Below are 24,674 nucleotides of genomic sequence, written 5' to 3'. Positions count from 1 at the left end.
AAAAGGAGGAATAAAAGGACCAAGCGGGAACACAGGTGAAACATACAGACAGGGAGCAAAAACAGGAGGCACCAAGGGAGAAGGGGAGGAGGCAAAGGGGGGGGGGGCAGGGAGCCCAAGGGAACCTTGGCGGGTGAGAGGTGAAAGCCGCTGGGGCAGCAGGCAACCGCAAGGGCACAGCTGGAGGGACCCTAGACAGAAGTGAGGCAGGAGCCAGAGGGAACCTCGCAGGGGCGAGGAGGTAGAGGAACAGGCGGAGGAGGCAAGGAGGGAGGGGAAGCCGCAGCAGGCGACGGCGTAGCCATAGCCGGTTAAGGCACTGTCCACTGATGGGCCGTAGCGGAGGGACCTTAAAGCGACTGACCAGGCATTGGAGGTGGGGCCAAAGGCGGCTGAGCAGGAGCCCGGGGAACCACAGGCATGTGCTGAGCAGGAGCCGAAGGACCCGCAGACGCCCCTTGAACCACAGCCCCGGAGACAGAGGGTGAGCCAGGGGGCAGGGCGGGCGAGACCTGACCACAGCACAGGTGTCCCCTCCTTTTCCTGGAGACTGAGAGGCGGGGACCCGGTTGGGATAAGTCCTGCTGTGGTCACTCCCCTAGAGGGGTCCAGTGGGGAATTCAGAAAAATTCCCGAGGGGTCCCATTCGAGCTCCTCCTCTCTCAAGGGGAGAGGAGCCGTGGGTACACAGTCCGGGACCTCCTTAGGCACAGGGATAGGAATAACAGAAGCTGGGGTTGCAGGACCTGGGTCAGGACTCCTAGGGGGCACAGCAGGAGGGCCTGGAATCATGGGGGTTAGAAGCTGAGTGTCTAGAACCATGGTTGGAAGAACCGGAGGGTCTGGAGTCACTGGATGCAGATCCGGAGGCGCAGGAACCTTGGGCGGCGGCGCAGGAACCTCTGGGGGCGCAGCCGGAATGGGCGGTGCAGGAACCTCAGGCAGCAGTGGAGGCACAGGAACCTTGGGCTACAGCGGAGGTACAGGTACCACAGGGGGTGCAGCCAGAACGGGAGATGCAGGCAAGTAAGGAACCACAGGGGGCAGCGCATCAATCACCAGCACAGGAATCACCGGAGGGCACAGCAAGAGGTTGTATCTCAGGTGTGGGCCCGGTGTCCCCTGCTGGGGAAGCCCACTCCGTCCTCAAGTGGAATAGCTTCCTCAAGGTCTCCTCTGCCATTATCAGTTGCTGGAGTGGGGACACGGGGGTAACTGCAGCAAACTCCCTCCGCAGCTGTTCCATGAGCAAGGCCGCCTCTGGGGAGTCTCTCTCCACTGGCTCCATCATCACTCGCCCGAACAGACCCTGGAGGGTAGAAAAACCACTTGGTCAGGATCTCAGGCTCGGGCAGCGGTGAAGCTGCAGGCAGGGGAACTGTTGGCGCTGGCGACATTGCAGACACCGCTGGCACAGAAACCTCGGGGGGGTGCTGCATTCTTCACCGGCACAGGAACCACGGGGGGTGCTGCTGGGGATCGTGCCTTGAAAGCGGGCGTTGCCCCTTTAAGGATTGTGGGGACCTGCGGAATGGCATTTCTAACCAACCTGGCCCATTAAAGGACCAGGCGCACCCCCATAAAGGGGCAAGCTACAAATCTTGACAGGCAAGTGGCGGCGATACGGACGTTGGGCGTCTGCTGGGGCCAAATGGCAGCGGTGTCAAGCACAAAACACTGCCAGATTAAGAGACCGTTCAGAGACCGTGAAGGCTCCCTGGAGGACCTCCAGTGCTTCCTCCTGTCGTCTCTTCTGCTTCATCTTCCTTGCTGTGGAAGGTGGAGTCGGGGGCACTTCAGGCAGCTCGGACAGCAGGCCGTATGACAGTCTGCTGTCCAAGGTTACCTGTCTCATCATTGACTCTGCCGCTTCTCCGTGAAACTGCTATACGATCGAGCGCACCTCCCTGGCTAGGTGCGCATGTCCGGGCAGGGACATCTCCTCCAGCATGTTCTGGCCTCGGTGGGCTAAAGCCTGAAGCATGGGATCGTCAATAAATCCAATAAATCACCTTGTCGGCATTGTCTATGTACTCCGCTTCCTCCATTTGAGGCGATGTTTTCGTGAGTTCTGTCATTCCGTCATGTCTCACAGCATTCAAAGCACAGAAAGGGAGGCAGGATGCCAGGAAATTAGAAAATTCAGGGGTTAATTAAAGAGAAAACAAAACCAAGAACCAAAATCTGACGCGAACGAGAATAATGAAAACAACTGGAAACAGCTGATGACGCAGGGAATCCACAAGTGGTTAACGAGGGGGGCGTGACCACAAGAGGTTTGGACAGGCAGGTCATAATAATCTATCCACACTATCATTGCAATCGACCAGTAGATCACGATCGACGTATTGGTCACCCCTGGTCTATAGCATCTAGCTTACTTGTTACATTGCTAGAGGCAATGCTATATTTTGAAACAATACACACTATCAGGTCTATATTAACCTAATGAGCACTTTTATAGCCTGTTGAGGCAGTGACAAGCCGGCTCCATCCTACCCAGGCATGCCTGGGCTGCAAACTTCCACAGAACAGCTTCCAACCTAGCCTGATTCCATGCCTGGTCATTCCCAGACTGTACAAAACATTGTTGATAGGTCTCTCGCAGAAACAAAAACTTTTGGACACAAATATAAGAAAAAAACATGGCAAAACTGAAGATTTCGATGAAACAGAATGTGATGGGCAAATTTGGATGTGATTTTCATAATCAGCAGCCAAAAATCTATAACGAACACCCAACACTGTTCAAGAAGCAAAAACTTCGTTGTGCAGTGTTTTGATTTGAGAGAAAAAAATGAAAATGACCTCTATGAGGACGTGCACTATTATGTATATTTTTTTGTTTTGGATAGTTGTTTGTGATTATGATCGAGGTACGCAGATATGAAATCTTTTTACACTTTCTTTTGAAAGTGAAGTTAGCAAAAACACTTCCAGATTTCTCCATGATCATCTGCTTTCTAACTGTACGTCTTTCAAAAACCTGGGCGTGAAGCAATGCTGACTGATTATATCGTAAGAAAGAATGTATTGTTTTGTGTGTTCGAGGCATTGCATCATTCGCGGGTTTGAATAGAACGTACTGAAGTCTGGGGCTTAGCCCACATGTTGGCTACATGCCCACCCCCTATACTCTATCCTAACATTCCCTTTCCTTTGCCCGGTCAAAGACAAGAGAAAGGCATCCATCAATTCATTATCTGTAACCGCTTATCCTATGCAGGGTCATAAGAAAGGCAGTTCCTAAAATTCAAAATTAGTACATATGCAAAGTTACAAAGACAACTATTATCACACAGAAATGACAACGGCTCCGGTCGTTACATAGCCTTCTTGATTTATATCTCGTGCAGGTTTCAATATATACAAGTCATTCTGTTGAAATTCATCTGATTAAGCATGCGTACAATGTTCTCCCTGTGTCTCATACTTACCGTCACCTGCTGAACTGCACCCTCGGCTCTTACTCCAGCACTCAGAGCAGGAGAAAAACCTCCCGATGTCCATCGACATCTAGTTAGCCTAAATAAGCTAGAATTTAAATGAATGCGCAAAACAACGTCATGTATATAGTATGTTTTTAATTAGATTTTTACTGAGAAGAATGGTTTGCTAGCTAGGCTAGGCTAATCTGCGGGACCTTATATCGAGTGATTACAGTGCAGTTAAATAACACGGTACTTAGATTAACCAGGTTAACTATAATATCAACAAAAATATTCAACAAAATTTTGACCTCTGTCGTCGCAACATACGCAATGAAAGTCTCGTACCAGCAGGCTCTGGAGGTGCTTTATTCACAATACCATCACCATGCTCTCAAACGCTGCACTACCCCCCCGCCATACAACACCCCACCATACACTTTACTGTTTACACTGTAGCCCCTCATCTGTTCTCTCTTACAAAAAGTCATCATTTGCAACTGCCCATACTTACATATATAATGTATAAAACTGGTTCTCAACCTTTTTGCACCATGACCCAATCATTACAACACCAGCTCAGTCGCGACCCTATAAGAAGTATAGGTTTAAATTAACGCTACGTCAGGTGCGCAATGCGATCTGCAATTTATGCCAATCAATGCCTATCGCACAAATCTGATTGGATGTGGCAGTGAATATTAAATTAAGCATCCTCAGTTTGGCTTCTTGGATTGGTTAAATGTTCACTAGTTTCGCGCTAAGCATCTGCAGACCCAAGACCCCTTTACATGGGTTAATTCTAGGATTGGGGCTGGGAAATCTGATCGTGGATCAGCATAGAAGCTTGCTGGTTTTAAAATGCTTACACTTCCAACCGTACCTCGCGAACGTTTCACGACAGCCGTGAGACAAATTTAGGTCACAGCCCATGGGTTGAAATATTCTTTCATTCTATCTGCATTTAAATAATTTATGCCTTAATCCTTTGCTCCTTATCCCTAAATACAACAGTAGATTATTTTTACTATCTGCACATACTTCATGTTGGAAAAAAAATCCTATATGCCCCTACAAGTAAATTCTGCCTCAGCAATACTTCTGATCTTGTAAATATTACCTCATGAACACCAAATTATATTATTTGCACTTCTGGTTAGATACTAAACTGCGTTTTGTTGTACTTGACATGTGCAGTGACAATAAAGTTGAATCTTAATCACTTAATCTTAAGTATTAGGAAAACCTGTGGAAACGTGAGAATGTAGCGCCGGTGAGTGTGTGTGTGTGTGTGAGTGTGCGTGCGCGTGCGTGCATTTGGTGAGAAGCAAAATGAGACAGTTGATCAGTAGCCCTGCAAAGTTAATGGGAATTACAGGGAAACGGGCCAGGGGATCGCAGAGGATCTGGTATAAAAATCTAAAACGTCAAACTCGTCGAAACTACATGGTAGTAATGTCACTTGTGCCATGGGCATTCAAAGGGAATATAACCTGTAGCCAGCAGGAAGGATTTGGGGCTATAGAGAAAATATCCAGAGCTTCATCCCAATAACTCTGTCCTAGGCACACCCCGGCATCATTCATTACTGGTTTAATCTGGGTATTTTTGTTTGATTTAGTTGTTTGTGACGGGAAGGCTGGATTCACGTTCGTTGTTAAAAGCCACTATTTGCACAAGCTCTGCATTCCCGCATGCCCCGCATGTGCCCAGCCTGCGATCGTCGCACAACCGCTTATCAGCATGGCTGCAGTTGCACAGACAGGCTTTTCATTGTTACCGGTACAAGTATAATAGTTTGTGTATTCTGGGAAATCTTTAGAGTTTCCCGGGATTACAGAGACCACCCACCTTACAGTCACTCGGGACCACTCCCCATATAACTGATCTGCAGGAAAAAAGAAGGAATTTTGCTTCTTAAGGGGGGCACAGATAATGTAGTATCATGCTATTACTTATGTATTAATTAACCTCGAACTAAGTCTTAGTTACATACTGATCTCATATTTGTTCATCATTAATTAATCATGATGCATCTTTTATCCCATGCAGTTGCTATGTTTTTTACTTTATCTGAATATTCTGGAAACCTTTTGTTAACTACTGCAGGAACAAGTAATGAGTAACACAAGTGAAATACTGATGTCATCTTTATTCAGGAGATCGTGATGCATCTTTCATCTGAAGTAGCAGCTGTATTCGTTCATGATTTGTTCATAATTTGCACTTAAGTAGTAACTGAATTATGACTAAGTATTTGTGGCCTGTCATGTAAAGTGTTACTGCAATAATAATAATAATCCATCCAATTTCCAACCCGCTTATCCTACTGGGTCATGAGAGGTCTGGAGCCTATCCTGGAAGCAATGGGCATGAGGCAGAATAATAATGATAATAAAAGAATATTTAAAAGCCACAGGCTGTGGCTGTCTGACATGCGATGAGTATCGCTTGCCTGTGGGATAGGTCGGAGAACAGGACTGTTGTGCAATACTTACTTGGAAATTCCGAAAAAGCTAAGCTGGTTAAATGAGAAGAAATACAATATTCCAGGCAGCATAGGGCACAAGGCCAGTCCATTGCGGGACACACACATGCACACACTATGGGCGTCTGACGGGAGCGTACACCAGGGCACTCGGTCCTAGCTGACAGCTGATTGGCCCGTGGAGTGCCCCTCCCCTGTCACTCGCCAATTTAAAACATATTATTGGCTAATGATAAGGTTGGTCCCTGTGTATGAATGTACCTTAAAGTACTATAGAATCACCCCTAGCAACTGAGCCACTCCGCCACGCTAGCCCGTCCATCCATTGTCCAGCCGCATCTCCTGGTCAGGGTCTCAGTGAGCCTGAACCCCATCTCCCCCCCCCCCTTTGTCTCAACATGTGTAGAGTTTGCATGTTATCATTGTGTCTGGTTTTCCTTCACAACCAATACACTCACCAGGGTGAATTCGAGAAGCTGTCTGTGTGTATGAATGGAGTATTAATGTGCCCTGCGATGTGTTGGTGCCAAAAATCTGGGTTGTTCTCCACCTTCTGTCCATATTCTCCGGGATATGCTCCAGAACCTGTATGACTCTGAGTAGGACAAGTGGGTACAAGAGGTGGATGGATTTTTACAGGCAAAATGGATCAAGAAAAGGTAGTTTTTCCAGGTATAATGAGATGGATGGAGATCTTGTTCTCCAGAAGAGTTACCTGCCAAGAGATACAAGAGGGTGTGGAGAGTATGCAGGTGAATGGAGATGAATAATCCAGATGCTTTGAACCACAAACTATTCTGTACGTATGCTGAATATCAAAGAAAGCACCAGCTTTTTCCAAGGAACTTATTCGAGGACAGTTCAATCACTTCCTTTGAGTAAGTTCCCCCCACTGCCTCTTTATCAAAAGATTCAATGCTGTCATGGTCTTTCACAATTTCCGCCTTGAGAATTGAAGAGGTAACATTATGTTCTACTGCTGTTTGTTTTTATATTTTAGGTACTGAACTGCCCGAGTCATTTCATTTAAGTTCCCCCACATTCATAGTTGCAGTTTCTTGCTGTTCAGATCAAGTGGCTGATCAAAAATTTGGAAATTAAGCCGGTAGCGATAATGTCAAGAGTCGGCCTGAACCTAGACCATTCTCATCTCTGCTTGCGTAAAATGGCAAGTGAAGGATGACCGTTGTACTCAAATTCACATCCAAAAGCAATGCAACTATTTGATCAGAGGGAATTAATAATGCGTTGGCCCACCTTTGTGCCAAGAGGCCACTTCCTTTTGCTGTTAGCATACAGTTTCCGGCACTGCAGTGCTATAGTTCGTCTCCAGTAAAATTAAGCAGACTAACCCTAACCCTAACCTAATCAAACATGTCCCAGCAAGCACCACGCCTCTTCAGATCATCTTCTTGCTTCTCCATGTCACGTTATGGCTGGTTAACCTTATATTTCTTAATTCAATGTGACGCCAATATACAAAGGTCAAAGGTTTATACGAAGGTCCCCCAGAGATCACAGTCTGCTTACTGGACGGTGACATGCTCTCTCTCACACACGCAACCCGCCTGAGCTTTTCACAACGTTTTTTTTTGGTATTTCTGCATGCTTCCATGGATTTCAGCGGGACCCAGTGCGTCACCTTCATGGACATCATCTGTCACGGGCGATAGATGAATCATTGATCCACATTATCTGCTTACGGTTTTAAACTGTAAATCTGGCGATAATAATAATCAAAACATTCTGATTGACTATTGTCTTTTAGTGAAGACTGAAGAGATCGATGGAATACTTACAAGGGGAATGAACTCCTATGGACAGACCACCAACCTGGGCTAAAGTTAGAGGAAATACCAGCAGAGAAAACAAGGTTCTGAAGTAAAATAACAAAAAAAAAAAAAAAACCCAAACAGGTCATGAAACAGCCTCTGAAGATGTACAGGAAGCTGGACGGGACTAAGTGAGGCAGTGAGCAGTGCAGCGGGGCTTACAGACCAGTTCATGACTCTAATTAAAGTTCCAGGCTGATACTGCAGAAAAAAAAGCAGGAGAGGAGCTCTGATTTACGCCACTGACATCATGCAGGTCGCAACATATTCCCCAGAAAAGTCAGCCAGCTGAAATCTGGGAAGCAACAGAGCACTTCCATGGAACTGCATTTGGAGAACAGCCTAAAAAACAGGCGGTCGCAATTTGGAAAATGGCACACACACACACACACACACACACACACACACACACACACACACACACATATCAAGATTGATCAAATCCAAATCTGAAAATAGAACTGGCATATATCCCAGTCATTTGCTTTTCACCACTTTATTTACAGTAAATGATACATTGTATCATTTAATCATCTTATTTATCAGTATGGTCATTTAACCGTCGTACCACAGAACAAAATACAATCGTATTGGTTCTCTGTAAATTCCCTTTGACGGTACCACTGGGGGCCCACGGTAGGGGGATGGGTAGCTGTTTTCAGGCATAAATGCCCTTCACTTTCTAGTTAATATTTCTCATATAGTTTTTCCTATATAAAATCGTTTGTATGATTTGATGGCCTGATATGCTATTAGATTTATTGATATATTTGCATGCAGGTGTAATTTTGTTATTGCGAGTTTCCCGCTATTGTGTACTGCTGAACTTCTTACCCCTTACACACAGCAGCGGAAAAATATTAAGAGACCGCTTTATATTTTTAAACTAATCTGCATTTTTAAATTCTGGTTCAATTGTGGTTCTGCTGGCAGGAGGCTACGCTGAGCAGCAGGTTGCTTCCAGGTTCAAAGTTTCTAAGGGAGCAGTACATAAGAATACGGTGAAGCAGGAGACACTGGGAACGGCCAGAAACCAGCCATGTGAAGGGCGGAAGTGACTGTATCACTCTTTCCCCAGTGTGTTATTTGGTCCTTGTCTTCAGTATAACTTGGGTTATGTTATGCCTTCATTTCAGTTTCATTCCATTTCGCTGACCTCATTTAATTTGGCACCAGATTCTCCTTTGTTGGATATATTGTATTTTGATGAGTTTTGGTTCTTGAGTAAAATTTACCTCTGTGCCCCTGTGTCTGCTCACAATTACAGATACAATTTATAAACCTCCCTATGGCCTTTTTAGCACTGAGATTACATCAATTATACAAAAACACAAATTCCAGAAATCTGCAAATATGGATCCAATGAAAATAAACCTGTGTGGTTTTCCTGCGAAACACTTTTCTCTTCAGGATAAACTTTCTCTTGGGGAAAACAACAAAGCGGAATGCTCCTTTAGGGAGGCGCGAACCTCTGCAGGAGTTCAGGACTAGAGTACGATGGTCGACCTGCACCGAGGTGAGCGGCAGCGTTACACTAAACAAAGTATATTTACCGAAAGAGAATCAATGATGTCATCCTCACAGTGAATATGCTTCATCAGATCCCCCACTCTGATGAAGAGAGACGTCATGTAATAGACAAAACATCCGCTGTGTGCAAAGAAGCACTTTTTTTTTGCTCCGCATGAGCCTTTATCATGTACCAGTGTGGAACAGATCTGGAAGAAAGCCATATTCTCACTCCTCTGCGTGCTCACTGAGAAATACAAATACGACTGCTGCTTCCACGTAGGCATGCAAAAAGTAGAGCGAGCATCCGGTAGCTTCCATGGGATGTGAAATTGCTGCTAGTACGGTGACGCTCAGGCGTGGTCTGCAGAAGACATCGAAGTAAAAGTGCTCGAATGCTTCGAGCGTCTGCATGTAAAAGCAATGAAGTCTAAAAGGACGCATTTACGGATGGTTTCAGACTTGGCTCTTCATAGCTGATTCAGTGCAGCTGATTGATAAAAAAAACTCGAAGCTGTCCGAAACCCTGCACCACACTCCAGGGTTACAGACAACCTTCTGCCGAGGTCGGGAGTCACCTCCCGCCAGCACATCACCATGAGCCGGTAAATCTCACCTCCTGCTTCCACGTCCATCTCTAAAGAAAGCTGTGAGGATACTGGCAGCGACAGAGACAACAAACACGGCTTTTGGAAAACAGGCAAGCATAAATGCTTTTATTAGTGCAGTGAAATTTGACGCGATCCGTACAAAACGATGCATGACGTCTCGCATAGCTCAGATCCTGCGACCCAATACTGTGAGAATTACATTCTGTGCACAGTCTGTGACTCTTTTAATAGTAAATCAGAATAGCATGGAACCACATGAATCAGCCTTCTTCTTTCTTCCCTGATACCCAAAGACAGGGTCACATGTGTAAACCTACCTGACCCCCCCAGGGGTATGTGCCTATGTGGCAGGGGATGGGCAGAGAGAGTCGAAATTCAACCAATCATTAACCTCCCCCCCCCCCCCCCCCTCCAAATCTTGCAGATCTCTTTAAACAATAGTTTCCATGCTGACTCATCAGTAATGACATCATAACAAACAGGCAATACCACAGTGACAGCCGGAGGGCGAATCAGCTGCTAGCTAATATGGCTACTTCGGAACAGCATGATCCCAATAATATAACCCCGAATAAAATCCACAGTTTACAGTACTGTAAAAGGCAAGCTGTCTGGCAAGACTAGGCAGGGCTAAAACTGTGTGCAATTCTGCAAATAATACAAGGAATATGATTTCAGTGGGTTAAGTGGGGCACTGTACACACCGTAACCGCTAAAACGCTCGGCGAGTTAGCGGGTTAGAGCGGACTGTCGAGTGCCGGTTGTTCCCACGTTCATGTGTCTCAATGACGAAACGGTCAGTCAGACTCTCCAAGCATCCTGTGTCATTGTAGAATCACGAAACGTCAGAAAATGTAGACAGATCAAACATTTCTGGGTCAGGTACACAGTATCGTGCTACGCGATAAAAAAAATACTAAAGTCGATTGGCAAGACTCTGGCATATAGTGCATATAGGACTAATATATCAAGGATAAAAGAGCAGGGGCAGCTGCAGCGGAAACGAGGTTTAAACGCTCTGGCCGTCCTGGAACAGCTGGACGTCAGCTTTGTCCAGCTGAAAAGGCAGCTTTTCAGTGGAAGAAGCCGGCGAGCCGCAGAAAGGGGTAAACATGTTCTTTTCGGGAGTCAGGAAGCAGCTCCGCTTCTTCAGCCTGAACACGGAAGAGAGAATGGAACCGTCAGCAGGTCTGCTCTACGGGGACGGGCGAGAACGGACTGGAGCGCGCTTACGTTCTCCTGCAGGTCCACAGCAAGAGAGGGGCTACGAGGAGAGCGAGGATGGTGACGGGCAGCACGCAGGCCAGGACCATCTTCATCAGCGCGCTGGTGTCTGCGAAAAATGAGGGAAATCAGGGTGTGCCCGGAAGGGAAGGCATAATGACACCATCTTCTCGACGAGAAGCCTAGGGTCGGGGGAACCTGACTGTCCTGCAGGAACGTACGCAGCTGGCTACACGATGGACGGATGGGAGCGGTGGAGGGTCGTGTGCCTGGCAGCTCTTTCCGTGGAGGACATTGAAGACATCTACTTATTCGGAACCATGATTACAGGTATTATGCTGATTGGCTTAGGCATTGCCCTGGTTTATCAAAGATTGAAGAAGACGGTGACAGCCTCTCAAAGCCCCACTAGGCTGGCCGGAATGATTGATGGAGTGGGCAGAGCTGTTAGCACTCAGACTGTGCAGACTGTGCAAATGGATCGCAAACTGGATAACATCATGGAGAAGCTAACAGCTTTGCAAAAATTATTGGATGGCGGAGATCAGCGTGGACATTAGAGGAGCTGGAAATTTCAGCTCCTCGCATGGAAACCCAAACAACCTTATTCTATCAAGTATTTGGCTCCCCCATATCAGCACTGGCCTTGGCCAAGGCTGCTGCTGGAACTAACAACTCCCCCAGAAGAACAAGGCAGTGAGACTCTCTTGCATTCCTCTCCCCCAATCCCAAGGACTTACCCTCCCCCCATCCCACGCCTTCGCCGCTTCATACCCCCAGCGTGAACAGGCGGGTCTGTGACCAGCGCCGTCTCTATGGCAGCAGGACCGGATGGCTGTCTGTCTCTGCTGGGTCACCTCCACACCCCCTTTCCCCTACCCGTTGCAAGTCGTGTCATTTTTATGTAAGGTGTAGTGCCCATGTGCTTATGTTGCTGAGGTGTTTTTTTCGGTTCCCACAATGTACTCCCTACTGGAGTGCAATCTGGGGGGTGTTTTTTTATTCTCCTCCTCTCCCACCATGTTATCTTGTTTCTATTCTTCTCACTTCCCCTGTCTCCCGGCCGGTCTTCCCCCTACTGTGATGTCTGTGTATATGTAAGGTCGGTTGATGGCCTGCTCTTCACCGGTACTTGTGACTGGTGCCATGGTATATTGCAACAGCAATAAAGGGCTTTTCCAATCCAATCCAATCCAATAATGGGTTCCCCCACCTGGAACACGCTGCTCACCTGGTGTAATTTGTGGAACTGACAGGCAACGGGGAAGGCTCCAGTCGCTCCAGAACCCTTTGTCTGCGCAGAACATGTGCACCCTAGATCTGACCCGGAAGCAGCTGGTCTCACTGCGACTGGACGCCTCAAAGGTGCAGGTCAGCTCCCGGGTGATGCATCTCTCCTGCGAAGAGGAGGAGGGGGAGACTCGCCATGAACAGCTTCTCCTCCCAGAACGACATCACGAAATTTCACAGACTCCAAATTTTGCGGATACTGAAAATGTGTCAAACCCATCCGGCTCGTCACGGAACGTCCGCGGGTAGCATGACGGCCTGGTGGCTCCGGATATGCAGCCGAATGGTACCAGTTATGTAAGTCGCTAATGGGGGCTTTTGGGAAACGTACCCCTAGACGCTCAATATCGAGCCGATCAGCCGGTCATGACAGTCAGAGGGGTGGAGCCCTGAAGCACAGCACAGGCAGCATCCACACGAATTCGGTGCTGCTGAAGACGGTACCACCAGGATTAAAGGCTGCCAAATAAATTACGTGACCAAAATTGTATTATTTCCTGTTTAGGTTGGGCTGCCGTTACCTGTATTTCAGCTCTGTTTGTATTTCTGTTATGTCTGTGATCAGTGTTAAATATGAAAATGTGGAGTGTGGTAGCTGAAGGGGAATTTTCCAGCACGCTATTGAGACGAATGCATTTCCGGAGAATTACCTCCCTTGGGCTAGAGGACTTTTGCAAACCAAAATAGGTGTAGTCTGAAATAACAAGTATCCCCCGTATTTCTGCTCAAATCTGCAGTGACACGTTTTCCAAAACAAGACACTTCTCAGTCTTATCAGCGCTATCTCAGATTCAAGTTTGCGTTGAGAACGAATGCCACCGTGATATTCGAGACTGTCTTCGGAATGCGGGGTAACGTATACATGTCAAAATAAATCCTTGACACCCTTTAAAAAATGACACAGCGTGTCGGGGAAACATCAGGAACACCGTGCGTCGCTCTCCGAATTTGTTTGGCAAATGCACGTCTCATCATGACTGAAAATCAAACTGATAGTAGGAGATGAGAAGAAGCTTACCATGATACCATCCAGCTGGGACTCCACCTCAAATTCCAGACAACTGTGGTAGATTCTTCCTTCAGGTGGTAACCATTCCACGGTGACATTCCTATCAGGGTGCGCCGTTAGCTTCAAGGTCTCAATAATAGATGGCTTTACTGAAATCAAACACACAGGTCGATCGTTAATTTATTCCCAGACAGGGAACAACCCAGGATGGGACACCAACTCATCGCAGGGCACACACCTACAGGCAAGTTGGGAACTCCAACTGACCTTAGCATGTGCTTGGACTGTGAGGGGGAAACAGGATACCTGAAGGAAACCCCACAACAGTATGAATGTGAAGACTCCAAACATGTATCCAGGGTAGAGACTCAAACCCCAGTCCCAGAGGTGTGAGTCAACAGTGCTAACCACTGCACCACCGCACCGGCCTCTTAAAAACAGGCTTTTGCTTTAGCATTTTAGTACTTGTTGAACCCTACGTTAGTCGCCGTGTCTGCCCGCTTGGTAAACCTGGGCAAAAAGGTTGTTTTGCATATAACATCAGCTGAGAAATCAAATGTAAATAAATGATAACGCACATGAGTATTTGCAGAGACGGAAGCACATCGGTGGGCTGCGCAAGCAAGAACAGCAGGAGCTAATGTCCGAACTCCGGAGGCAAACAGGCCTAGGATCGAGGGTAGGGCTGAACTTGAGGGCAGGGAAACCGCAGCAGAGGTTGCATTAAACGAACATTTTCCATCACTGACGGAACATTTTAGCCAACGATAGAAAAATCTAGAAGATTAGAACACTAGTGAGGGCGATCTACTGTAACTTCAAGTAATTTGCACTCCGGTCCCGTTGGTGGTGAGCATGCATATTCATTAGCCATTGTCGAGTCTTGACTTAGATCTTGTGTGCAAGACCTCATCGTCTCATACCAAGAAACTTGTTGATTGGTTGACCACAAGCACTCGCGCTAACTTGGAAATTACGAGGAAATGGTATAAAACGAAAGAGAAGTAGTGGCGCTAAAATTGAGCAGATGGAATAAGTTTCTTACTTCAGTTTCATTTAATGCATTAATGAATACCTATTTGCTTGCCTCTCCCTGTCTCTAAATAGGAGAAAGCAATCAATAGCCAGTATATTTCTGTCTAATTCTAGTGGTGTTGGCAGTGAAACTTGCCAGTGCTTATTGGCCGGATAACGTTACATTGTATTTTTATTCTGTGGTTAAAGAAAGCTTGATCTACTGGCCAGATTTAGCAATAAATTATAGGCATGTCGCGGGCCATATAAATTAAAAATGTTAAAAAGGCTGTGTGTGTGTGTGTGTGTGTGCCCCCCCAATAGCTAAAAAAGTACTTGCTGTTTCGAATTAAATTATGTGTGAAATTTAACCTTCAAGCTTTTTTTGTGAGTTTTTATGCTTATTTAGAATAATAGTTGCTGTTCTGCTGTGGGAAAGTGACACATGAAAGGTTCCAGGAGCTACTGAAGTCACCGGCTGAGGCGGCTCAGAACCAGGAACCAGCCCCAGAACTTCAGCGGAAAAGTGCCCATTCAGATGACGTTTATCAGCCAGCGGCAGGACAAGCCGTGCTCCACAAAAAAGTCATTTGTCTGCTTGGTGCGGTGTTGACATGGAAAGGGACCGCACGGTTGGTGTCTCTTGTCATCTGTTCCGTCTGTGCCCTTACGAATGCATTAACTGAAGCTCATTCTGTATATCACTTATTTAAAATGTTAATGAAAGTCATAAAAAAAAGAAAATTAAAATGGCAGAATTTTTACAACCCTGTCTGGGAAAAAGATAGACAATGAGCAAGTCTAACGCAGCCTCTGCTCTGCACCTACCAAGATTCTGAATCTGTAAGCTGAAGTAGGACGGCTGCAGGGGCCTGATGCTGGACGAGCCATTCACTAAGATGTTGAAGTCGGAGAACTCGAGCAGCATGTCCAGAGGGAAGCCGCAGCCAACTCTTTCAGCGCCGGAGAAGATGTAGCCCGGGCACTCCAGGGCGCGTTCCATATTCTTGTGCCTGCGGGTGGGAAATTAATTGACGTCACATTTACTGTAAATCGTCATGTACGACATAGCTGATGAACACCAACAAAGTACTACAAACATTGCAAAAGTATCTTCCCAAAACTCTAAACAAGTGCCCAGTGAAAAATGATTGGTCCAAAGTTATAACCAATCAGATTGTAGAGGAGGCGGGTCCGCGCAACTAGAGGAGGCGGGACCAGTCAATCAGATGTCTCCTGCCTCCTCTAGTTGCATGGACCTACATCCTATACAATCTGATTGGTTACCGCTCTGAACCAATAATTTTTTTCTCTGCCTTCAGAACATTTTTAAGTAAAACGCTTGTGAGCTATAATTCATGGATAATGCTTTACTTCAGTTGTGGCCCACCAGTCAATTGTGATTGGCAAGGTCGATTGTAGCAAAAAACGGTTGGCCACTACTGCGATAAACTTTCAGGGAATTTTTCCACTTAAACTAGCGGTTTAGGAATGTGTGAGGGTGTAAGGCTACTGTGCTGTTTATAGTATTCTATTTGCTCTGCATACAGGTGGCAGCAAGTTGGGGGGGGGGGGGGGGGGGGTCACAGCGACGGGCAGCCACCTTACAGCGCCCAGGGAGCTGGAGGCTAAGGGTCTTGCTCAAGGGCCTATGGACATACGACTATTCTGCCAAGACCCGGTTCAAAGCAGCGACCTTGCTATCATTGCCCGCTGAGTCACTGCAACCGAAATTTGAGATTAAATCTTGCGAAGATTAGAAAAACAAGGGAATATTGAACTGGCCAACAGTCCATACCAGTAGAAGAGAGACGTTTGGGTGGGTCCTGGCTGCTCTCCAGTCTCATTCCAGGTACATTCCATGAACTCCTTACGATGAAAGATACAGCCAAAGCCAGCGATCTTTGGCCCGTTGCCTGTGAAGTCCAAACGAACACAGGAAAATGGAGAGTAACCCAAACCATATTACACACGGACAGCTGCCTGCCTCTCAACTTTCCGCTGCCTTTGTTTTGAGAGCGATATTCATCTTCTGTGCACTTTAGTCCATCGCTAAATTTTAACAACCTAACCTAAAGAAACTTTGCACAAGTGGATAATTATTATTATTATTATTATTATTATTATTATTATTATTATATGGTAATGGTATATTTAAATGGTACTGTACAGGGACGGATTATGGGTTGTGTGGGCCCCTGGGCAAAACATTCGCGAGGACCACCACCACCACCAGCACCACCACAACCACCACAATTCAAGGGCCCTTGGCAGCCAAACGCCTTCCTTATAGGGTCAGGGGCCCTTGTAGGCAGAGGATCAAAGAATGTAGGCCCTCTAAAATAGACAAACGAAAATACATTGTTGATAAGCGTTGCAAATTGTTTTGGGCTAGGGGCCCCACGGGCCCCCTGCACCCCAAGGGCCCCTGGGCAGCGGCCCGTAATCCGTCCCTGGTACTGTACTGTGCATTGAGTTGAAAACTGTTCAAACTGTTGTGCAATGTTTTTACCAGTGTCATAAAGCAGTGCATGTATTCCTTGATACAACCTATTGTGTTTAACTTGAATATTTTATGTAATAGGCTTTAAAGCAGTCCGTTTGTAAGTGGGTGCTGTCTGTAAGTCTGACATATTTAACCCGGGAACTGGTTGCTGTACTGGTTTGAAGAGTATTTGTAATAATATGCTGAATACACAGTAAATTTAGATCAAAAATGAAATCGCATAAACACCCCCGCACTAGAACATTTCCCCACTGGCTTCACACAGCCGGTTTCCTCCCTTTTCCTGGGAAAAGCCCTCGGTCAGGGAGAGAGAATCCTTGTGGACGGTGACCCCAGATCTTGGCGTGCATTGTGCTGAGGGTCACCGAGGCTCCTTCTGACTCCGCGTGGGTCTGCTTCACTGTACTCTTGAGAGATGCAGCTTTTGCAGAATCTTATCCTCAAACATTTGCATAGATTTGTCACTGTTTCCATGGTGATCCCACCCTGGGATGCACTCCAGGCACACTGAGAGCGCAGATATTGGAGGGTAGGATAAATGGATGGATGTATCTATCTCACTGTCCATGCCATAATACTGCTGATGATGGTTACCTGGGTGACGTGCTGTGTTGGCAAATATAACATCTTTATAATCTGAGGACGTTATGTGGCTGTGATTCATGATTGTTACCATGTACTATCCCCGATTAATGAATACTGCAGGTCCTACAGAACTCCCCCTTAGAGGCAGGGACGGATTATGGGTTGTGTGGGCCCCTGGGCAAAACGTTCGCGAGGCCCCCCCACCACCACCACCACCAGTACCACCACCACAACCACCACAATTCAAGGGCCCTTGGCAGCCAAATACCCTCCCTATAGGGTCAGGGGCCCTTGTAGGCAGAGGATCAAAGAATGTAGGCCCTCTAAAATAGACTAACGAAAATACATTGTTGATAAGCGTTGCAAATTGTTTTGGGCTAGGGGTCCCACGGGCCCCCTGCACCCCAAGGGCCCCTGGGCAGCGGCCCCGCTGGCCCGGTCCGTAATCCGTCCCTGCTTAGAGGCGGCCCTGATGCCTGACCTCTTTTGTGCAATAGTTCACGCTCAGATCTTGGTCTTACCTCCACCGGGAGGCTGCAGGACTAGCTCTGAAGGTGGGCTTAGGATTTCCGAGTTGTTGGTGCAAGACCCCCTAAGCAACGTGGACACCTTCACTCGCACCTCCTTCCCGAGGTCAAACTGGGCGTGAAAACTCAGCCGAGTCGTCCTGATAGTCTGGAAGAGATGGCAGGGAATCCCTCATTCAGCCACAAAGCGCTGGTCACATAGGCCCGGATTCTGAATTACGCCCCTTAGCTTAATTCATAACAGCCCGATCAAGCCTAAGTGACCGAAAAGAACAAAGGTGGGACCCAAAGCTCTGGAAGAAAAATCGTACTTTTATGAGTAACTTCATTGTTCAAAGTCCAATAAATGAATACAGTGGGTGACTATGGGTGGAGTGGTTAAAAACAGCTGAAGGAATTCTTTTAATTCTCAGCTTAATGAAAAAACGGCAAAATCCTAAATCCTGACCGAGGGAAGAGAGTTGCACGACATTCCAGAGAAAGCAAGATAGCGGAAAATCAGAGACTGTGCGACACACTCATTCATGAAAAGTACGTTCATTTTTTATTTTAAGGACGTAACAGAAACAGAAATCTTTCTGATACTATGCAATGAATCTAAAGAGCGAGGCAACGCTTCAAAATGAGTGATGCTCTGTTTTTCACCACCTGCACTAGATTTTCTGTTGTTTCTGCGATTTGGAAAAAAAGCCATTAAGCGTAAGTGAAGCCCGGCTGGTTCATGCTTTCGCCAAGTCAGGATGTCCGTAAGCAACATTGTTTCCGTGTTAAAATTGTGAAGAAACCAAGGTCATGTCTGCCAACAGACTTCATTACTCAGTGTTCACAGTGCTTTATTTATAGCAACAAAATACGCTAGAGGACATCACAGAAGGGGGGAGGCTAAGTCCCACCCCTCGGTGCGGCCTGTGTTCTGTCACACTGATTGGTGGGAGCATTCGAAGGTTTTCTACATGATGTCTCTCCGGCCGCATAAGCTGTTCCAGACCTGAATTCAGGAACGCGCCATGGAATTTCTTGCATTAATCGCCACACTTGCGTGGATTCCGGCTGCAGGGTCTTTCGTAGGCCATGGCAGCAAGATCACGTGAGTAAGGCGGAGGCAGAGAAACCGCTCATGATTTCGCATCACCACGTTGACCGATTGCCGAGATGATGCCTGACATCTTACGTAAGAGACACTTGTTACTTTTTCCTTTCAAGAAACCAGTCCCTGGAAGCAAGTAAGGCTTAATTTAACTCTGTCGATCATACGACTCAAACCGGAGACGTTTCAATCGGGGATTGACAGATTGCTAAGGATGCAGAATGGAGAACCCAGAGAGGAACCGATGTCGTCACACACGCAAGGCGGATATTCTCCTACTCTGCTACGTAGGTCCTCAGTGCCCAAAACCATCTCAGCTGAGGTAACCCAAAGGACCATAATTAGATGAATCACATTGCTAAGTACAAGCATGACCAGCTGGGAACAAACAAGGAGAACAAACAAGGAGTGTGAAGAATTAAAAGAATCTGTCCAGGAAAGCGGCTGCCAGGTGTGCTTACCGTCCACCTGTCCTGGTAGGTGTTGAAATACTGAAGCTGGAAGCGGACGGAGCAGCGAGTGACGTTCCTCAATGTGGACGGCAGTGCCCATCCTACGCGCAGCCAGCCCAGGTAGCCCGGGTCTGTTATATGCAAGTCAGCTGGAGGATCGACTGCAGGATAACAGCAATGACCATATGGCTTAGCGGTGTCAAAAGGGACCTGGTCCACAGCACCTCGGGGGCACAGTGATGCTACCATTTCATTCAATTCATTTTATATAGCGCCTTTCACAACACAGTCGCCTCAAGGCAATCTATTACTACATCATTTGCGGCAAAGGACACGAGCAACGGAGCCAGAAATCTGTCATCGGTACTATCTCATGCGCGTCATTTGTTTTGGTTGTATATTAAATTGCCTTTATTTCTAGCCCATTCATTTAAAGAATAGCTGGTATGTTATGGGAGGACAAGTCATCCTGGAAAAAATCTCTGGATTTCATTATTATTATTAAGAGTAAAAGCAGAACAGGTTAAATGGTTCTTACTTGTGAATCCACTTAATCCCAAGCAGAAGTTCCAGTTTCCAATGAAAAGGAACAAAGGCAGTATGCTTGCAGTCCAGTATCTCACTCTTATCATTTTTTAAAAACCAGTCTGCTAGGAAAGCAGGATAAGACACATACATATACAAATGAGTCAGACATCACTTGGATTAATTCCTCTTAGCCATTACTATAATTTATTTTTAACAACTAAATATGAATTCATCTGTCGATCTAGATAAAGTCATGCCATATTAACTTTTATCTGTCCATCACATTGCTTGTTTATTTAAAATACTTTCAGTCATAAAAATGTTAAAAAATAAGTGTAACATGCACAAGCAGTAATACCGGACCGGACCGTTGTATAGATTCATAGATTTGCATCCAGTAGGTTGCAGGTTTGAGTCACAACAATTACAACTGTAAATTTCCCCATTTGTAAAATATTTTAAGCATGTAATTCATAACTTTTGTATGAATATTATAATTGTAATAACAAAGCAAAATTTCTAAATACTATGTTATGTTTTGTTTATACATAAAAATTCCAAATTATAAGTATATATAAATTATAAATTATGATAGCCTAGTTATCCCCTTCATGAATAAGACGATGGAAGTAATACCGGAAATGAACAGTTTCTTTATATATATATTTATATTTATATTTATATATATATACTATAAAAAAAACAAAACCGTACAACAGTTAATACTTACATACAGGATCCGAGACGCTGGAGTAGAATAACCCGGTGTAAACTACAGAATGCAGAATCCTTATGACGCGACGTGAAACCGTCCAATATATTTATCCGGTGGTTTGGAACTCGAAGTGCACCGCCACCCTATGGATATATTGGGAACAACTAAATGATCCCAACAAAACAAATTGACGTTCATGTCTCGAACGTGTCTCAACCAGACTGTTTTTTTTGCAACTTGCCATACCCAATTAAATAGACCTAATAAAAATTCCCAATGGCTCATTAAAACCGCACGTTTAGAGTTACAAGATTTTGTTTTTCTTTAATGTCTGCGCCAGTAAACAGATTTTGTAATATATAAACTCCACTGTTTAATGATAGGGAGCAGCATAGTATTGCAGCTGCTGTGTTGCCTCACACGCCTGGGACAGTTTCCTCCCCCACAGTCCAAAAGCATGCTGAGGTGAATCGGAGTTACCAAAATGCCCATATGTGTGGATGTACCCTGCTATGCATTCATGCCTCACCCTGATTGTTCCCTGCCTTGCGCCCTACAACCCCCTGCAACCCTGAATTGGCCAAGCGGTTACAGAAAATGGATGGATGGATGGAAGGATGGATAGATGGATGGATGAATGGATGATAGATGGATGGTTGGATGGATGGATGGATAGATGGATGGATGAATGATGGATGAATGGGTGGATGGATGGATGTTCAATGATATTTACAGTTATATTGTCAGGACAGAATCTGAGACATGTGGAGGTTGCCTTTTCCTGGGTTCGAGTAGGTTCTCGTTCATGCAGAATAAGCGAACCACTGGGAATCTGGGAATCTCTTATTCCAATGTTCTCACAAGCATTGCAGAATCAATGTCTTTTGACAGGGCTGTTGGTTACTGCATAGTGTAAGGTGGACTGTTAAAATCAGTCATTTGGGTGCATCAGCAACAGTGCTGGAAAATATTCACACTACTGACATAAAAACGTAAATAAAGCAAAATATTACTCCAAGTAAAAAAATATCCGGGGTTCCATTTATAACCCTTACGTACGGTGAATTGAAGCTAGATGGTAGGAAAGATGTAAGTGGCATCATTACACGTGTAATTATGTCTCGTGTTTGTGAATCATAACTCTTACATTTAATTTCACCTCATAGCACCGCATCACATAAATATATCTTTATCATACCTGTTTCAGGGGCGGCATGGTGGTGCAGTGGTTAGCACTGTCGCCTCACACCTCTGGGACCCGGGTTCGAGTCTCCGCCTGGGTCACATGTGTGTGGAGTTTGCATGTTCTCCCCGTGTCGTCGTGGGGTTTCCTCCGGGTACTCCGGTTTCCCCCCACAGTCCAAAAACATGCTGAGGCTAATTGGAGTTGCTGAATTGCCCGTAGGTGTGCATGTGTGAGTGAATGGTGTGTGAGTGTGCCCTGCGATGGGCTGGCCCCCCATCCTGGGTTGTTCCCTGCCTCGTGCCCATTGTTTCCGGGATAGGCTCCGGACCCCCCGCGACCCAATAGGATAAGCGGTTTGGAAAATGGATGGATGGATACCTGTTTCATTTGTGATAATGAGCCATAATTAAGGACTTTTCAATAGTCAAATATATAAGCCGACCGAAATCTCAAATCAAACTACACTTGTAATATCTCATTAGTGCTGTCTCGCACTACAGATGTCGAAATGTAAATGCACTCAGTGACAAAAAGAAAGTTCCCAGAAGTAATGGTGCGATTTGGATGTAATCTGTAACACGTGCAGACCAGCGATGGGTATGTAAATGGTTCGATTTGCAAGGAGCTGCAGACACCAGACACAGAGGACGCCTCGTAGACGCATTAGACAGCATTACCAGCTCGATGCAGTTTGACAGGGGTCGCATTGTGGGTCTGCATGAGGCCGGGTGGTTGTATCATGCAAATGCCCGGCCTGTGTGGCATGCGGATGTCACAGTCGCCCGATGTTGGAACCAATGGGCAGGTGAGGGCACCCGTTTACGTCGTGAAGGTTCCGGTCATCCGAGACAGACCACACCAAGGAAGGAACAGAACCCCATGACATCTATGCCTGCCATCCGGACACAGGTAGCGGACTCTCTACAGCACCCTGTGTCATCCTGCACTGTGTCTCGACGGCTGGCATCAGCCGGAAGGGGTTCAACTACAGGTTCACCATCCCATGCGTTGGCTGCTGTTAACACCAGTGCAGAGACGGCTGTGTTTGGAGTGTTGCCATAACCAGGAAGTATAGACTAATAACGAGTGGCGTGGTGTGGGGAGCCATAGGGTATGACATCATGGTGTGGGGCCATAGGGTATGACATCATGGTGTAGGGAGCCACAGGGTATGACATCATGGTGTGGGGAGCCATAGGGTATGACGTCATGGTGTGGGAGCCATAGGGTATGACATGGTGTGGGAGCCATAGGGTATGACATCATGGTGTGGGAGCCATAGGGTATGACATCAGGGTGTGGGAGCCATAGGGTATGACATCATGGTGTGGGAAGCCATAGGGTATGATATCATGGTGTGGGGCCATAGGGTATGACATGGTGTGGGAGCCATAGGGTATGACATCATGGTGTGGGGAGCCATAGGGTATGACATCATGGTGTGGGGCCATAGGGTATGACATCATGGTGTGGGGAGCCATAGGGTATGACATCATGGTGTGGGGCCATAGGGTATGACATGGTGTGGGAGCCATAGGGTATGACATCATGGTGTGGGGCCATAGGGTATGACATCATGGTGTGGGGAGCCATAGGGTATGACATCATGGTGTGGGGCCATAGGGTATGACATGGTGTGGGAGCCATAGGGTATGACATCAGGGTGTGGGGGCCATAGGGTATGACATGGTGTGGGAGCCATAGGGTATGACATCATGGTGTGGGAGCCATAGGGTATGACATCATGGTGTGGGGAGCCACAGGGTATGACATCATGGTGTGGGGAGCCATAGGGTATGACATCATGGTGTAGGGAGCCACAGGGTATGACATTATGGTGTGGGGAGCCATAGGGTATGACATCATGGTGTGGGAGCCATAGGGTATGATATCATGGTGTGGGGCCATAGGGTATGACATCATGGTGTGGGAGCCATAGGGTATGACATCATGGTGTGGGAGCCATAGGGTATGACATCATGGTGTGGGAGCCATAGGGTATGACATCATGGTGTGGGGCCATAGGGTATGACATGGTGTGGGAGCCATAGGGTATGACATCATGGTGTGGGAGCCATAGGGTATGACATGGTGTGGGAGCCATAGGGTATGACATCATGGTGTGGGAGCCATAGGGTATGACATCATGGTGTGGGAGCCATAGGGTATGACATCAGGGTGTGGGGGCCATAGGGTACGACTTCAGGTCATCTCTGGTAGTGATTCCAGGGACGCTGACGGCACAGCGCTACGTCAGTGACATCCTGCATCCACATGTCTTACCCCTCCTGGTATAGAATCCTGCTACAGTCTTTCACCAAGACAACACCCGTCCATACAGGGCATATGTGTGTATGGGCTGACTGCATCATGTTGAGGTCCTCCCATGGCCAGCCAGGTCCCCCGATCTTTCCCCAATCAGACGTGTGGGATCAGCTCAGACGTCAACTCAGACCCAGTGCCAATCTGCAGGATCACAGGGGCCAGTTACAACAGCTGTGGGCCGACTTGCCACAGGAGAGGATACAACGGCTGTACCACTCCCTTCTGTACCGTATCGCCACATGTATCCAGGCCCCGGGGGGTGCCACACCCTACTGGCATGTGACCAGCAGTGTGCCCATACTGCCAACTCTGTTGTCCTTTTGATCTATATATTAGATATATCACTGCGATACAGTCA

The 24,674-nt window shown here is 46.6% G+C and overlaps 1 protein-coding gene across 2 annotated transcripts; it reads right to left on the bottom strand.

Annotated features, from left to right (window-relative positions):
• Positions 1–9,944: 9,944 nt before the first annotated feature.
• On the bottom strand, positions 9,945–20,939 carry LOC125724895 (interleukin-13 receptor subunit alpha-2-like). 2 transcript variants are annotated; one of them, XM_049001341.1, is made up of 10 exons: positions 20,821–20,939; positions 20,101–20,212; positions 19,572–19,723; positions 18,018–18,171; positions 16,204–16,321; positions 15,234–15,418; positions 13,401–13,540; positions 12,324–12,489; positions 11,102–11,201; positions 9,945–11,022 (listed from the first exon to the last, which is right to left on the bottom strand). In XM_049001341.1, the coding sequence occupies exons 2-10, from the start codon at positions 20,192–20,194 to the stop codon at positions 10,878–10,880; spliced, it is 1,254 nt and encodes a 417-aa protein (XP_048857298.1). In that variant the 5' UTR covers positions 20,195–20,212; positions 20,821–20,939; the 3' UTR covers positions 9,945–10,877. The 2 variants fall into 2 exon arrangements, with proteins under 2 accessions (XP_048857298.1, XP_048857299.1); XM_049001342.1 differs by having other exon boundaries at positions 20,101–20,209; positions 20,821–20,930.
• Between the last annotated feature and the right edge of the window lie 3,735 nt (positions 20,940–24,674).

This window comes from Brienomyrus brachyistius, unplaced genomic scaffold (genome assembly GCF_023856365.1).
Source record: "Brienomyrus brachyistius isolate T26 unplaced genomic scaffold, BBRACH_0.4 scaffold58, whole genome shotgun sequence".
Taxonomy (NCBI): Eukaryota; Metazoa; Chordata; class Actinopteri; order Osteoglossiformes; family Mormyridae; genus Brienomyrus; species Brienomyrus brachyistius.
The sequence above is the reverse complement of the archived record's forward strand: the minus strand, read 5'-3'. Positions and strand labels throughout refer to the sequence as shown.

Coding starts and splice junctions, on each gene's coding strand:
- LOC125724895 (XM_049001341.1), bottom strand. CDS start 20,194: ATGATAAGAGTGAGATACTGGACTGCAAGCATACTGCCTTTGTTCCTT. Junction 19,724..20,100: donor GGGATTAAGTGGATTCACAA/GTAAGAACCATT, acceptor GTTATCCTGCAG/TCGATCCTCCAGCTGACTTG. Junction 15,419..16,203: donor CAAACGTCTCTCTTCTACTG/GTATGGACTGTT, acceptor TCCCACCCGCAG/GCACAAGAATATGGAACGCG.